This window comes from Macrotis lagotis, chromosome 2 (genome assembly GCF_037893015.1).
Source record: "Macrotis lagotis isolate mMagLag1 chromosome 2, bilby.v1.9.chrom.fasta, whole genome shotgun sequence".
Classification (NCBI taxonomy): Eukaryota; Metazoa; Chordata; class Mammalia; order Peramelemorphia; family Peramelidae; genus Macrotis; species Macrotis lagotis.
Window position 1 is genome coordinate 100883024 of NC_133659.1, and position 16536 is coordinate 100899559.

At 43.9% G+C, this 16536-nt stretch overlaps 1 protein-coding gene across 2 annotated transcripts in view; it reads left to right on the forward strand.

Moving 5' to 3' along the window:
• The window catches only part of IPO9 (importin 9), a 36230-nt gene extending 20666 nt beyond the window's left edge, over positions 1–15564 (forward strand). For both annotated transcript variants that reach the window (XM_074222361.1, XM_074222362.1), the window contains exons 12-24: positions 308–414; positions 822–961; positions 2674–2833; positions 3604–3830; positions 6012–6160; positions 6611–6739; positions 7661–7936; positions 8233–8399; positions 8914–9047; positions 9649–9768; positions 10173–10274; positions 10608–10684; positions 10829–15564. In XM_074222361.1, the coding sequence (XP_074078462.1) occupies positions 308–414; positions 822–961; positions 2674–2833; positions 3604–3830; positions 6012–6160; positions 6611–6739; positions 7661–7936; positions 8233–8399; positions 8914–9047; positions 9649–9768; positions 10173–10274; positions 10608–10684; positions 10829–10939 (1899 nt within the window). In that variant the 3' untranslated portion in view covers positions 10940–15564. The remainder of the gene's footprint in view (positions 1–307; positions 415–821; positions 962–2673; positions 2834–3603; positions 3831–6011; positions 6161–6610; positions 6740–7660; positions 7937–8232; positions 8400–8913; positions 9048–9648; positions 9769–10172; positions 10275–10607; positions 10685–10828) is intronic.
• The last annotated feature ends 972 nt before the right edge of the window (positions 15565–16536 follow it).

Consider the following 16536-nt stretch of genomic DNA (forward strand, 5'->3'; position numbering starts at 1 on the left):
TCTCGCAGCACGCTCTCAAAGTAGCTCAGTGTTCATTTCCCTGTTCAGAAAGAGGCTCCAAAAGTTGAGGTGACCACTCAGCAGTCTTCAGGGTTGAGTCTGCTCTTGTGGGCAGGTGTTCTGCTTCTTAACAAGTAGGGTATACAAGACAGTATTGCCTGAGCATTACAAGAGATTGGTCCTATGGCATTTTCCAGTGACAATTGGCCTTATTCACCTCAGTAACATTCTCACTCAAGTAATTAGCCATCCAACTAGGCTCCACGTGCACAAGCCAATTTGTTAAGAATCTATTCCTCTTTCCTAGGCCGTGGCCACTGATTTCCAGAATGAGAGTGCAACAGCCCTGGCCGCCGCCGCCACTCGACACTTACAAGAAGCCGAGCAAACCCAAAATAGCGGCACTGAGCACTGGTAAGGAGGGGGCAGTGAAGGCTGGGACTACAGAGAGGTCTGGGGTAGCCATCATGCCTAGTGGGGCACCACACAGAGATGCTGGCCCTTGTCCATCCTCCTAAAACTACTCTTCCCAGACCAATGGATTAAACTAGACATTTTTTTAAACTCTTACTACATTGATTTAAGAGATCCAACTACATCTTGTTTGCATTGTTTTTCCTTTGGTCAGGTTTGGTATAAAATTTCACCCTACATCTGCTTAAAAATAGAGGTAAATAAGACTGGTGAGGAAGATACCTCACCCAGCCAGTCAGTTCTGTTTGGACTCTCTCGTCAGATAGATCTGCAGTCCTTGGGTGGTCAGCTTTGTGTGATTTTATTTGTAAGACCAGGTCAGGATCCTCTTATATTCTGCTTTACAGGTGGAAGATCCATGAAGCTTGTATGTTGGCCTTGGGCTCTGTGAAGTCTATCATTACTGACAATGTGAAAAATGGCAGGATCCATTTTGACATGCATGGGTTCCTAACCAATGTCGTTCTGGCAGACCTCAATCTCTCAGGTATGTTCCAGCATAATGCCCAGTCTCCTGAAAGGTTTCAGTATATCTTCAGCTTACTTGTACTTCCTTTGGAGGAGTTAGGGCAGGCCTTATCCTTCTACCCTAAAACTTAAGTCAGGGTCTCCCAGGCATTGACCTGAAAAGTTTGGCTTTGGCTTTATCTGTCAAGAGAATGATGTTACTAAATTCAAATTTCCACTGGCTCTTCTTATTTTTTTCTGAAGTGACCACATCAATGGTCTTTGAGTCTCCGTTATATGGACTTTGATTCTGCTTGTTCCTGAACTCATCTTTGCTCCTCCCCAGGGATTGCAGGGATTTGCACCCACAGGGATTCTGTGTCAGGTTCATTCTCTCTCTACCTCTGCATTTTTTTCAAGCCCGTATTCTCAGTCTGTAGCCAAGTGATTATAATTTTCAGTTCTCACTTCCATGAAAATTTCTTGCCTATAAAAATAGCCCCTGTTCAGATTGTATGAATTCTCAGTCTCATTCTATGATTCATTGTTTTTGCCATCCTTTATTCCTTTTTTTTTTGTGCTATTATATAGCACAAAAATATATATACTCGTTTTCCTTTTGTTATATTGTCATCTCTTCTATTTAACTAAGATTCAGATCTGAAAGTTCCTTGTTATTTTTCATTCTAATTTTGAAACTCAGCCTTATTTCCCCTGGTCTTTATAGTAACTTCAGCCAATGAAGTTGACTTGCTGTTCCCTGCTGCTTTTCACTTTTATCTGACAGGTAATCTGGGAAAGTGTGTATGTAATTCACCATTACCTCTTCCAAGACATGAAAAGATCAGAAATTATCAGGTCTATACCTGTCATGGGACTTATCAAAGACAATACATGGGAGGTAGCTATTTGCAAATGGATCCTACTTGATTATAAGTTCCTTGAATGAGCTGAGTCTTTTTTATATAATTGCATCTGCCATAGTGCCTAGCACAGAACCTTGCACAGTAGATGTTCAAAAATTATGATTGGGGCCAGCTAGGTGGCGCAGTGGGTAGAGCACCGGCCCTGGAGTCAGGAGTACCTGAGTTCAAATTTGGCCTCAGACACTTAATAGTTACCTAGCTGTATGGCCTTGGGCAAGCCACTTAACCCCATTGCCTAGCAAAAACCTAAAAAAAAAAAAAAAAAAAAAAAGATTGAATATATTGTGAAATACGGTATTGGGATATTTTCAATTCGACTTGTGACTTATTGACTATGTTCTCACAAGGAATCTTGGAAATCTTGAAGGATCTAAGAAGATGGGTACTAGAATTTTACCAGTTTCCCTTGAAAAAAAGTCAAGCTTTTCCAGAATTAATTTTTTTTCATATTGTATCTTTTCATTAGATTGTGAGCTCCTGGAGGGCAGAGGACACTGCCTGTCAGGTGTTTACTCAATATGCTGATTGATTGCCTAACTTCAGTAACTATGGTGATTAGAACAGTTTGAGATGGAGTTCCATTAGTAAAATAAGAATGGCCTTGAGCCAATCTAGTGATGGGAACAAGTAAGGGGTGAAGAAAAGACTATGTGTCATAGGTGTTGTATAGGGTGAGATTTCTTGCCTTCTCTTCGTTCATCTTTCTTTATTACCTACTTTACAAATATCTATAGAATCCTATTCAAGGTAGCTTCATGCCAGGCCCATGGAAGGAAAGACCTTTGCTGTTGGTAGCCTCACTGCTTTGCCTTTATCTCTCCTTCAGTCTCTCCTTTTCTGCTGGGCCGTGCCCTCTGGGCTGCAAGTCGTTTCACTGTTGCCATGTCTCCTGAGCTGATCCAACAGTTCCTCCAGGCTACCGTGAGTGGTCTGCATGAGACCCAGCCTCCATCAGTGCGCATCTCTGCCGTCAGAGCCATCTGGGGGTAAGTGACCTGAAAACCATGTCAATGAGGAGACAGAGTGATTGGAGCTCAGGGTGCCAACGCAAAGCATCCCAAGCCACAGATGTCCTCTTTTTTTCCCTGTTATCAGTACTTTATTTTTTTCTAATCATTTTTGTAAGATTTTGAGTTCCAGATTTTTCTCCCTCCCTTTTTCTACCCCCCTCCCCAAGTCATCTGATGCTAGTCATATTGTGAAAGAAGAATCAAAACAAAGGGGAGAAAAGTGAACATCCATATCTCTGGATATGGATGGTATTTTCCATCACAAGTCTTTTACAATTGTCTTTGATCATTGAACTGCTGAGAGAAGCTCAGTCTATCATAGTGGATCATCACAGTGTTATTACTGTGTACAGAATCAGGAGAATGTAGTCTCCAGGGTGGGTGACCTTGATTTTATTTTACCTGGGAAAAGAAGCCCTTGTAGATGCTGGAAGTTAATTAAGAGAAGTTGACCAGGTGAGGAAGGAAAGGAGCAGTCATGGTTGCTCTTAGCTGGATGATGAGCAGCAGGGTTAAATCTGAGAGCCCCTGCTCCCCAGCACCTCCTGCCTTGGAGGCTCCCAGTGTTTGTCTCAAGGATCCAAGAAGATAGTGTTTGTAAAACCTTCATAGAAGGAGGCTTCTCTGTCCCTCTTAGTCTTAACCTCAGTGCTTTTCATGGGCCAGGAGAGACCCAGACAAGCGCACATCTCCTCTGAACAGTGCAATGACTGCTCCCTGACCCTGCCTGCCATGTCTCTGTCTAGTTACTGTGATCAGCTAAAGGTCTCAGAGAGCACCCGCGTGCTGCGGCCCTTCCTGCCCAGCGTCCTGGACGGCCTGGTGCACCTGGCTGCGCAGTTCAGCTCGGAGGTCCTCAACTTGGTGATGGAGACGCTGTGCATCGTGTGCACTGTAGACCCAGAGTTCACAGCCAGCGTGGAGGGCAAGGTCTGCCCTTTCACCATCGCCATCTTTCTGAAGTACAGCAATGGTGAGGAGGCTCTGGTTGTGCATGAAAAGAGAAGGGGAGCGGGGCAGCTAGGTGGCACAGTGGATAGAATACAAGCCTTGGAGTGAGGCGGACCTGAGTTCAAATCCAACCTCAGACACGTTAATACTTATTTAGCTGTATGACCTTGGGCAAGTCACTTAACTCCATTGCCTTGTAAAAAACCAAAAAGGGGGGGGGTGTAAATACATGCACAATACGAAAAAAAGAAACAAGGAAGGGTATGTTGGGGGGGGGGGTCCTATCATCCCCTCGAGATTCTTCAGTACCAGCAGCATCAATAATGGCAGATTACCTGACATGGGGGTCATCACCCATCCTTCCTGAGAGGGTAAAATGTGTTACAATCAAGATGGATGCCAGAGTACCATCCAGGATCTCTGAAGATACTGACTGGGTCCAGTGACAGATAGTCTTAGAGGTTCACCTGTCTGAACCCATTCCCTGCTGCCTGAATTGTCCCAGTCACTGCTCAAGCAGGGGAGAACTTAGTGCTTCACAAGATGGCCAAGCCCATTTGTGAGAAGCTTGGGTTGTTCCATAGGCCCTTGACTGGGCCATGACCTCCTTCTTGTCCTTGGTCATCCTTCTAAAACCCTGTAAAGTCTATCTAGTCCCTTTGCCAGCTAAACCTGCCCATCTTTCTCAACATCCTCCCATGACATCGTTTAGAGTCTCTTCATCTTTCTGGTCACTGTCCTAAATGGCCACCATTCAGAGCTCACTCCAGGGAATAGAATCTGACACTGTATAACCCTAGGCAAGTTGCTTCAGCTCTGTCTGCCTTGGTTTCCTCTCTAGGGGAGAAAATACTCCCAGGGCAGCTGTAAGGATCCAAGGAGAAAATGTTTGTAAAACCCTCAGCACAGTGGGGCACTTATAGTAAGGGCTGTTCCCCCCCCCCCTTCCCTTTTCTTTGTCTCTTCTGGTGTTCCTCTGCTAAGTACACTGAGCTTGCATTCAGCTAAAACTTTTGTGTCTCATTAATGACTTTCTATTAAGCCAATCCTCCTATGATTTTTTTGCAGTTTATTGTTTTGAGCCCAGGTACAGGAGTTTAAATTTATCCTTTCAAAGTTTCAGATTCAACTCAGTTCATCATTCTAGTCTCTTTTTTTTGTATTCTATCCTTATCGTTAAACATATTTAAGGAGCCCTCACAAATTCAATAAGCAAGCTTTCATTTAGAATGCTTAGTTGACCAGGGCTAAAGACAGATTCCCTCAAGTGCTGTAGCCAAAGGTTAATAGCAGGCTAGTACTTTGGGATTTCATTTATTCAACAGAATGCAAATTCTAACTCTACTGGTGGTAAATCTCAAGTTTACATCTTGACCTCGATGATATCATTAAAGGCTTAGAATCTAGATATATAAATCTCTCTTCTACATGTCAAAAATAAATATTAGCAATTAAAATGAATTTTCCTAATTCAGAAAAAAAGCTTCTTTTAAAATATAGCCTTCAATGGGGCCACTAGGTGGCACAGTGGATAAAGCACTGACCCTGGAATCAGGAGGACCTGAGTTCAAATCCAACCTCAAACACTTAATTACCCAGCTGTGTGACCTTGGGCAAGTCATTTAACTCCATTGTCTTGCCAAAAAAACTACAAAAAAATAGCCTTCAGATTTGCTTTAGAGAAATGGATTGCAGTATTGACTGTAAGAATCATCTTTGTGTTTGAGTGAAACATTTTAAACAAATTCAACTCTCTTAAGTCTTCTTTTGGTACATTTAGCTTATTATTCTGGGAATAGTATCTGGGTTGTATCTGTTCATCATCATTTACTCTCTAATCAGTGTCTACAACTCTTCCTTGAAACAAACATTTGGGGGAGATCTGAAGTTTTGGCCATTCTTTCTATCAGGCATTCATATCCTAGTTGAGACTTCTTAAAAGAAAAGTCATAATTGCAGGTTGCCTTGTGGAAAGGTGCAAAATTTAATTTTAATGGAAATATTCATCTGTGCTGTAAAAATATAGTGTGGTTTGGGGAAATGGAGCTTATATGCATTCAAGCTATTCTTTTGGCCTCACTGGGGCTCATGATTACAAATCAGAGTCCAGTTCGTTGAGGGGGTGAGATCAGGCATTACATGACTGAACCAGGCAGACTGAGACCTCCTGGGAGACATACTGGAAATCTTTTTTCCACTTCAGACCCTGTTGTTGCCTCGTTGGCTCAGGATATCTTCAAGGAACTGGCCCAGATAGAGGCTTGTCAGGGTCCCATGCAGATGAGACTGATCCCGACTCTGGTCAGCATTATGCAGGCGCCTGCTGACAAGATCCCTGCGGGATTATGTGCGGTGAGTTAAGAGGAAACTTACCCAAGTGTGGAGAGGGAATCTGGGCTTCTGCCCTGACCTAAAAGATGTCAACAAAAAGAAGACTTTCTAATCTGAGAGATGTTCATGGAAAACGCAGCTTCCTGTACACAGACCCCATGAGAACAGTAGATGGCCCCTGATGGCTTTTTAAGACTCTTCATCTGGAGGTGGCCAGGCATCTGGTCACTTCATTTGTCATCAGGCTCTTTCATCTGCCTCTTGGTTTTCAGAGAAGTGCTTGTCTGTCTAGACCTACTGCTTAGCTGTACTTTCTCGGGGGGGATCCTGCCTCTTTGGCAGTTTTTTCTGCAAGAGCAAGGTTGTTCTACTCACTCTGTCCTATCTGCTTCCTAGAGTCTGGAAAGAAGCCTGGTCTGCAAATCTCCCAGGAAGAAGTAGTTCTGACTGCCTTTCTTTTCTTCTCCCCAGACAGCCATTGATATTCTGACCACAGTGGTTCGAAATACAAAGCCACCTCTCTCCCAGCTCCTCATCTGCCAGGCATTCCCCGCCGTTGCACAATGTACTCTAAACACAGACGATAATGCTACCATGCAGGTATCATAACACTGGTTGGGAAAGAGGGAGGTGAGCGGCCCCCTGGCCTGTAGCCTTGTCGTGGACTAAGAAGTCTGAAAGGATTCCATTGGGGGCACTGATGTCATCCTTAAATGGGAGCTGCTTAGTAATGGAAGATGCCAGGGCTCAGTGGGCCATTGCTCCTGTGGATGTTTAAAAAAATTGAGGATAGTGGTATCTGCTGTCAGTTGGAGTGTCTAAGGACACTTGGAAAGTCTCTAGAATGAAAATCTACAAGGTCTAACTGATAGATCTCTTGAGAAGGAAGTAAAGTACCTCAAGTTTTTTCTTGTTTCAACTGCTAACTCTGGGTAGCAAATCATTTCCTTCTAAGTCTCAAGTACTACAACCGATCATTGTGGTTATTGGTACTTGTTTGTGGACTTTGGTTAACTTGAAAATCACAATCACTGGACAAAAGCTTCTGTGAGAAAAAATGGCAACACACTATTCCATAGAGTTTCAAGCAATGTGGCAACCCCTGATTACTACTTTTTCTCGATATGATCCATCCTATAGGGCTTGTGTTCTGCATTGGTTTTCTAGGAATGAGGATGAATTTCTACTGAACAATTCTTTTTGCTTACTTCTTCTACCACTTCCCCACCCTCATCCCTAACCCTATGAACAAAATTTCAGGGAATTGGATCTTAATTAGCACTTAAAAGATGTAAAAATCCCTTGTTCACATTCAGAGTATGCTATGACCTCCTGCACCAACCAGCCACAGAGAACACCCCCTAATGGGGACCAAGTTCTTTGAGCTCATCTGCCTCAAATCATGGTGATTCGTGAACTCAGTAGCAAAGTTTGTGAGGGTGGAATTTCTGTTCATGCACACACATGAACTCCAGGCTTCCCCTTCTTTAGATTCTCATTGGTGTTTTGTCCTCTGCACAGAATGGAGGGGAGTGCCTTCGAGCCTATGTGTCCGTGGCATTGGAACAGATTGCACAGTGGCATGATGAGCAAGGCCACAATGGTCTGTGGTATGTGATGCAAGTGGTGAGCCAGCTCCTTGACCCCCGGACCTCCGAGTTTACCGCTGCCTTTGTGGGCCGCCTAGTCTCCACCCTCATTTCCAAGGCGGGGAGGGAGCTGGGTGAAAATCTGGACCAGATCCTCCGTGCCATCCTCAGCAAGATGCAACAGGCAGAAACACTCAGTGTTATGCAGGTGAGAGGACAGCAGGGACCTCAGCTGGACAAAACTTGGGGTGCTGAGATGGAAAAGCTATGGGTTTGAAGGAATAGAAGCTAATGTGCTGACTGAGTGGTAGATTCATTGCCTATTGCCTCACTGCCCTCCCATACCAATACAGTGACCTCTGCTCCGTTTTTTTTCCCCTTGCCTGAGGGATTGGAACTTTAGTCCATATAACCCATTATTTCCCCTCTGTTTTATCTTAGTTGATATCATCCATGGTGCCTTTAAAGCCCTTATGCAAGTGTTTTTCCTGTGTTTTCTTTTAGTCTCTGATCATGGTCTTTGCTCACCTCGTACACACTCAGCTGGAGCCCCTCTTGGAGTTTTTGTGCAGTCTCCCAGGGCCGACTGGTAAACCTGCCCTGGAGTTTGTTATGGCTGAATGGACAAGCCGACAGCACCTGTTCTATGGCCAATATGAAGGCAAAGTCAGGTGGGACCCCAGCTCATAGATTTCAGCTTCTTTTCTCAGCATTTCTAATCGAACTCTTATTCCAGTTCAATACAAAATAATGCCCCTGTATTCCCTCATCTCAACTCTTTACCTTATTTCCCTTCTGTACTCCTAAACAGCTGCCACCTTCAGATACCTCAGGACAGTTTCTGCTTTGTGCTCTGCCAGGAGGCTCTCCAAGGAGGCCTTTAACTATCAGATTTCCCCTGACTAAATCAGGAGACATATTCTTTCATATTGTTTGCACCATCAGCTCCAACCATTTTAACTCTCCACCCTTGCCCACATCTGTTCAGAAGAAATGGCTTCGTAAGACCCAACTTGTGGAAGTCTAGATCCCAATTTCAGCTCTGACAAAGGAAGTCAGTGCTTGTATAAATTCATGGTGCCAGGATTTTATTGATCCTGAAGAGGAAGTATTTAGAAACAACTTGTCTCTTGGAGTGAAACTAATGGCTAGGTAACTTTTGGTGGGTTTTCCTCTTCCTCCCAGCTCTGTGGCCCTCTGCAAACTGCTCCAGCATGGCATCAATGCAGATGACAAGCGACTGCAAGACATCAGGGTGAAGGGGGAAGAGATCTTCAACATGGACGAGGGTATCCGCACTCGTTCTAAAGCAGCCAAAAGTGAGTGGATGGAATGGAGGGCCTTGCTTACTGGTGGAGGAGACCAAATCTTACCTGACTAACCTCGAGTGAGTCTCTTCACTTTTTGGACTATAATTTCTCTATAAAAGAGAATGAACCACATTGGCTGCTCTGCAGTATCCCTAGCCTTCCTGGCTACCCTTCCTATTGTACTTGACCTGGGAATCTGCCGCAGCTGCCTGAAGCTGCTCTGTGCTTTGTAAGTCTGGCTCACTTGGGCTTGAATTCTGACTTGCTTCCAGCCTAAAGTTTCCATCAGCCTCTAAGCCTTCAGTTTCATGCTCTTTGTCCTTTGAGTCAGAATGATTCCAGTATTTCTCAGGTCTGGATCCTAGAGACTAGAGCTTGAGTCTTCTGCACTGTTGTTGAAGGGTGACAGTGAGCTGAGGTGCTCCTCATGAGAGCAGCAAATGCTAAACACTGACTCACAGAGGCTTGGGGAGCAAGGGGATGACCAGTGTTGTGTGCAGGTTCCTCCAGATAGAAGGATATGCAATCTTTGACAATCTGGTTTTTTCTAGGCTTTTGTTTCAAAAACCGACAAGGACCACACTACTGTATGTCTCTTCTTCCTTCCCAGACCCTGAACGCTGGACAAACATTCCTTTGCTAGTCAAGATCTTAAAGTTGATCATCAATGAACTCTCCAATGTCATGGAAGCCAATGCCTCTCGCCAAACACCTGCAGAATGGAATCAAGGTGATGGGCCTTACCCAATTAATTCCTGATGAGGTTTGTCAATCGATTGCCGCAGCTTAGATGCTCAGGTCCAAGAGCCACAGATAGAGGAGATTGGAACCTAGAAGAAGTAATCTTGAACTCACTGTGTACCTATCATCAAAATACTCCTCTGACCTCACTTCTAAACTTTTGATAGGAAACAGACCCTTCAACCTTTGGGGGTGGGGTGGTGGTGGAATATAGCTCCTCCTAAGATTTTTTTTGGCCCTGGTTTTTCCCAAAATAAGGAAAGGGATCAGAAATTAAGCATCCTGCCAGGCTCAGAAGGAACTAGTTTCTGGGATCCAGGGTCCAAGTTGCAGGGCATTTCCCTACTCAAGAGTTAGACTGAAAATTCTCTGCTGCCTTTCTCTTCCAAACAGATGACTCTAACGATATGTGGGAAGACCAAGATGAAGAGGAAGAAGAAGATGAAGGCTTGGCTGGGCAACTCCTTTCTGACATTCTTGCCACAAATAAATATGGTAGGCAGCTAGTGAAGAGAACAAATAAGGGACCTAGAGATAAGAAAACATAGTTTCTTTCAGCATGAACTAGGACAGAAAGTAGGGGTGGGGGATGAGAAGGGGATTGACTCTCAAAACTCTTGTTGTCACATTCAGCCAAGCCCTGCTTATCCCAAAATAAATTGGAGTGTGAAAATCAAGTTCCTAAACCATAGGAAACATAGGAGGTGACTCCACTAGTCACGCAGTTTCTAGTATGGATTCCAGCAGGTCCAGAGTTCTTGGGTCCTGTTGTCTTATGTCTCTGCACTCCTCCCTCTTCCTGACCCCACTTTGACTCTTATCTGACAGATGAGGATTACTATGAAGATGATGAAGAGGATGATCCAGATGCCCTGAAGGACCCCCTCTATCAGATTGACTTACAGGTGAGATTGCCCCAAGTCTGCTGAGACAATCCCAGACTAGAGGGTCTGCAGCATCTCCTACCATGCCAACTCCTTGAGACGGATAGGAAACAGGCTGCACTTGAGCGCCACCTCTGTGACCCCCTCTGCTCTTCCCCCATCCAGGCCTATCTGACTGATTTCCTGTGCCAGTTTGCCCAGCAGCCTTGCTATGTGATGTTCTCAGGCCACCTTAATGACAATGAGAGGAGGGTGCTCCAGGCAATTGGCATCTAAGCTCCTGCCAGCCCAGCCGCTTTCACTGCTGTCGAGATGTACCTTCCTCTTCTACTGGAGCTGTCTCCCAGCCTCTGGCCCTTCCCTGGGCAATACACACTGACTGAAGAAGCACAGACTGGGCTCACCAAAGCTGTCATAAGAGGGGTGCCGAATCAAAGGACTGGGCATTCCCTCCCGAGGATATTCTAGCACAAGCAACCATGTGACCCCTGCCTCTGCCCCTGGCCAGGGGGAGGGCTGTTTCCAGAGCCCTTTGCTGGACAGCCTTGAAACATCATTGGCCAGAAGTGTCAGGGGTTTCTGTGTTGATGGATTATTTTTCTCTTCTGGAGAATCAAATGACATGGTCATTCATGTCTCTTACTACCCTGACTTGCATAGGACAGCAGGCATGTTTGGATAGGAATTCCATTTTTATCACCAGCCCCACACCACCAACTCACTAGGTTCTGGTTGGAGATGAAGAGCAAGTGGATTCCTGGTTATCTCCAGTGACCCTTCTCTCCCTTTTACCCCCAGCCTCCAAAGTCTTTCCACTAAAACTCATCAGTTGATAAAAGTCATCACCACATTTTTGCTATACTGCATGAAACAACAAAATCCTCAAACTGCCCTTCTCACACATAACGCACACAGTAAACCTGACAGAAGGCAGTTTAGGTTTCATTTTTAAGAAAAATACACAAGGATTTTTTTAAATGACCCTCCACCCCAAAAGTGTATTTAATTTGCCTCCCATACACACATCCATGTGAGCCAGTCTGACATGCATTTTCCCTTTTCCTGTCCACCCTCCTCCAAGCACACCCCCCCAATGTCCTCAGAAATGGTTGAGTTGTAGCCCACAAATTAGCAATGTGTATTTTTCTAGGACAGTAATCTTTACAAATGAATTTACTTCATGTGGTAGAAGGTGCTTCGCGCAAGCACCTCTTTGCCTTCAATTCCCTTTGGAAGCAAAAGTAATAATAAAGTGATAAAAAAAGACTCAGGTGGAATCCAGTCTGATAAGAACTGTAAATGTAAAACCACTTTCATCTGGTCCTAGTACAAGGTGACAGTTTCCATAGAGGTGTAATGACTCTTTGCCAGCGACCTCCAAGCCAGGCTCATTGCCATGGTGCCCAACCTTCAGGGGCCCAAGTGCAGGTTTGGGGGAAAGGAATCAATGTGCCCTGATGGCTATTGTGCTGTCTTAACTGTTTAGACATTCCTACCCCTCCTTTCCCCACCCTGAGGTCCTCTCACAACTTCTAAGGGACTTTGAAACTGCTGCCAAAGCATTTCTCTTCATCCCAGGGAATAGAAGAGGTGGGACTAGGATAACCTAAGGCCCTTTCCATCACTAAGATTGTGTCATTGCTCTGGGATCTAAGGTTACACGGTGTAGGAGTACAGTGAAATTGGCTTTGGGGACGTAGGATGGGCAACAGTTGTGGTTAATACTGCCTTCTGCCATTAGGTGTCCCTGTGACTCCACCCCAAATGCAGAGACTTGTAAAGTGGATAAGCTCCCATAATGTGGTGCCAAAGAAAACCATTGAATGTGGAATCTAATTTTGGGACTTCGAATCCTTCCTCTGCCATTAGCTAGATTCCTTTCAGGGAATCACTTAACCTCTCTAGGCCTTAGCTTCCCCAACTACGAAATGGGGAAGTTGGGCCAGGTGACCTCCAATCCCCAGCAACTCTCTCATCATTATATCTCTTTCTACTGAGAGTGGCTCCTTTAGGATTTCATCCCCAGGGTTGAAGGACCTTTTCTACCAAGGATCAAAACTTTAAAAATTTTAAATTCTTTCCCCAAGAGTATTAGCATGAGGTTCTTTCATAGCTCCACATACCTGACCAAAAAAAAATAAGGAAATTCTGGTCTCAAACACTAAAAAATTCAGTATTTGTAAGGCCCCATGCTAGCTCCTGGACACAGAATCAGTTGCTGTCTTTGAGGTATTTACAATCTAAATGTGAAGACCAGATACATAGAGTTGTTGAATCCATTAGTGCTAGAAATATGTATGATTGATCCAAATGAAGAGGTAATCACCTTGGGCTGTTAGGGTCCAGAAAGACTTAAGAACTAATGGAGGGGCAGCTAGGTGGTGCAGTGGATAAAGCACCTGCCCTGGAGTCAGGAGTACTTGGGTTCAAATCCAATCTCAGACAATAATTACCTAGCTGTGTGGCCTTGGGCAAGCCACTTAACCCCATTTGCCTTGCAAAAAAAAAAACTTTAAAAAAAATAAATGGAGAGGGCAGTGTAAGCAGAGGCAATGAATAGAGGCATGGAGGTGGAATATATCATGTTTGAGTATAAATTAGTTCATTTTGGCTTGGATGATCACTGAAGAGGTGGTTTGGGTCTAAATTTTGTGAAACAATGTCATATTAGCTCCTATGATTTTTTGTTTGATGTAGGAAATGATCAGAACTGCTTCAGGAAGATTAATGAGAATGCAGGACAGATTGTATCAGAGACAGCCAGGACTAGAAAGCTAATTATAATGCTATAGTAGTCTAGAGATAAAATGAAGGACTAAATATAGTGATGACATTCAGAGGATGGAGTAGAAGAACATTGTGAATTGGCAGGATCATAAACTTTATAGAGTTAAAATAAAACTTAGAAGATAAATAGGCCCATTTTACAGATCAGGGAACAGATTGTGACTTGCCCAAGGTCACACAGGCAATTACGTGGCAAAGCTAGGATTAAAAAAAAAAATAACAGTCTTTTAACTCCAAACCCCTCACAACACAAGACCTAGCATGTCTTCTAGTCTGGATGTTTGGGGGAATGGTTGACACCATTGGTTGAAATGCAGGAAGGTTAATTTAGAGGAAATAACTTTGAGGATACTGAAAGTGAGTTGAGTCCATACATATTGCCAGGATAAGGAGGTAAGATAAAAGCAAAGATTTGCCAAGAGGAAACCCAGTTGTGGTGAGACAGAAAATGATGTTTGTCCTTCATTCTTGAAAAAGATTATAATGGCAGGGAGGTGATGCCAGGACAAGCACATGAATTAGATTTGCATGGGGGGGGGGGGGGTTGTGCTAAGTCACCAGCTTCACTTTCTCCAGAGCCATTCAGATCCCATGGCCAGTTTTGGATCAGGATAACTGGAGAAGGCCCTAGATGCAGAGCAATGAGGGAATGGCTTGCATTATCATGTTCCAGATAATTTTACAGATGAGTAAATTGAGACATTCAGGGTTAGATGATTTGTCCAGAATCACAGGTAATTGTTAACTCTCTGAGGTGGGATTTGAACTCAGATCCTCCCGACACCAGAGCTGGTGCTCTTCTCCACTGGGCCACCCTAGCTGTTGTAAAGGTAGAACAGAATTTTGAGATACACACTTTTAAGTAGGGGAGATTTCTTGAAGGAAGCATCTTCCCAGTTAGGAGAATTAGGCCTGGTTTGGGAGCAGGAGTGTGCTGTATAAATGGAACTTAGGGTCTCCTTTTCTCCAGCAAGTGATCTCATGATACCTTTGTGTAATACTAAAAGCACATAGGTAAATGTACCATCTGTATTCACCCTGAGATGGATTTGAATGTCATTCCAACTATTCCATGTGTATCTTGCTGTACATAGTTCTAATGATGTTATCTCTGCCCATTAGACTGAGCTCCTTGTGTTTCTTTGTCTTCTCAGCCCCTAGCACTGTAGCATACTAGATGCTTATTGATGAGAAACCAGGTTATCATGACCTGTCACTTCAACACAAAACTATTAAGGTTTTAGAGAGGGAGTTTTTCCCAGGTGTACTTTCTGGATATAGCTAATCTAGTTCCAGAAACCAAGCCAGAACCCCATTAACCTGTTCTCCCTGCTTCCAGGGTAAGACCTTTTTGGAAGCAAATAATGTATGTCACAAGTTGTTATTCCAACTTCTTTGGCGCTTTAAAATGATTTTTCTCCCTCTTTTTGGTGGAAGAGAAAGCAAAGAATTAAATCCCCATCTTCCTCTCCCTACCAATACAATTACAGAAGAAAAAAAAAGAATCATAAATAAGGTTGACTATCTGGGAAAATGACTAGCTCTTCTTCATGAAAGTGTTCTAAGGGTTGAAGATGAGCCACTCCTCTGGGTTAGAATTGATGGGATCCTCCAGGGTAGGAGATGGGACTTATGATACTGTCAACAATGATAAGAATCACATTTACTGCTCTAAGATTCTGTGATTTCATGACTCACCACTCCGGTTGTAGGACTTTAAAAAAGGGAGGTCAGAGATGATAAGAAAACAAAAAAAAAAACTAATTAGAGTAGGCTTAGAGCTATTGGAAGGTATTCTGATTCAGTTGGATCCAGGGCTTAGTGCTGGAGGCTTATTTGTTAGGTTTGCTCTCCTCTGGTGATTAGATCCAACTGCTAGACCAAAACTCACTGATGTTGGAGAGAATAAGGATCAGAGGATCATAGATTCAGAGCTGAAGGGGCAGTAAAGGTTGGTCCACCCTACTCATTTTATATTGGAGAAAACAAAGATCCAGAGAGATGACATTGACTTATTCAAGGTCATACTGAAAGGGGGGAACAGAACAATATGTTTTATAATTTATTATTTCTGCACTAACCTTGTACCTTACACGGGCACTAACCTTCCCCACCTCACCCCCCCCCCCCATCCCATTGTCCAAGCTTTGAGCTGAAGTCAATGAACTTTTATTAAGGTACCTGGCCTCTCCCAGGCTAGGACTCCCACTGAGTTCTTGTCCTCAGGCATAAAACAACAAAACCACAGATCTCTGCCCTAACCTGAAAGATTTAAGTCTTAGACCTACCACCCCTTATCTTCATATACCTAATTACCTCTTCTCTGCTCTCAGAGTTACTGCCCCTATCAACCTATATCTAAATTAACTCTTCTTCCTGCCCTTGGTAGAGTTGCTTTTCTTCCTGTGGGAGGGTGGCCTGCTCTGGGTGAGCTTGGTCACCCAAAATCACGTTTTATACCCCAATGCCCTTCTTTACTACTTATTCCCTGATTGCTGGGCTTCCCTTGGAAGCCAGACTGCTCTGGGGGAGTGTGATCCGCCACATAACCTCTCTTGCCCCCATACTCTACTATTTATTCCCTGATTGCTGGTCTCCCTTTGGAGGCCAGACCACCCTGGGAGAATGTGATTCCTCAGGTAGCCTCTCATGCTCCTCTTCCTTTCCTCTCAATGGTGACTTATGTTGTTGATGTTGCTTCTATAACCTTTCCTTACTGGTAGTTTAGGTTTCTTAGGAATCAGTGATTCCCTGCCCTTTAGTCTCTCTTTCCCTTTAGCTTATGTTAATCACATAAACCTTTTTGTCCCTAAAATTTCTTCTGGATCAGAGTCAGTCTTTTAAATTAATTCTTTCACGTTTCACTCAAATCTTCAGCCTGTAAAGGTAGAGAGGGGAAGATGACATCCCTAGATTTTTCCCTGAAAATAATAGGAGGTAGCATCCCAAAGCCAGACGCTCCTCAAAAGACCTTTCTGCCCCAAGTGTGATATTTTTGCAGACTCTTATAAAGCCTTCTTCTACTTCTAGGCATTCAAAACAATCATGCTTCACACTATCTTTATATTTTTTTTTTCTCTCAGAAA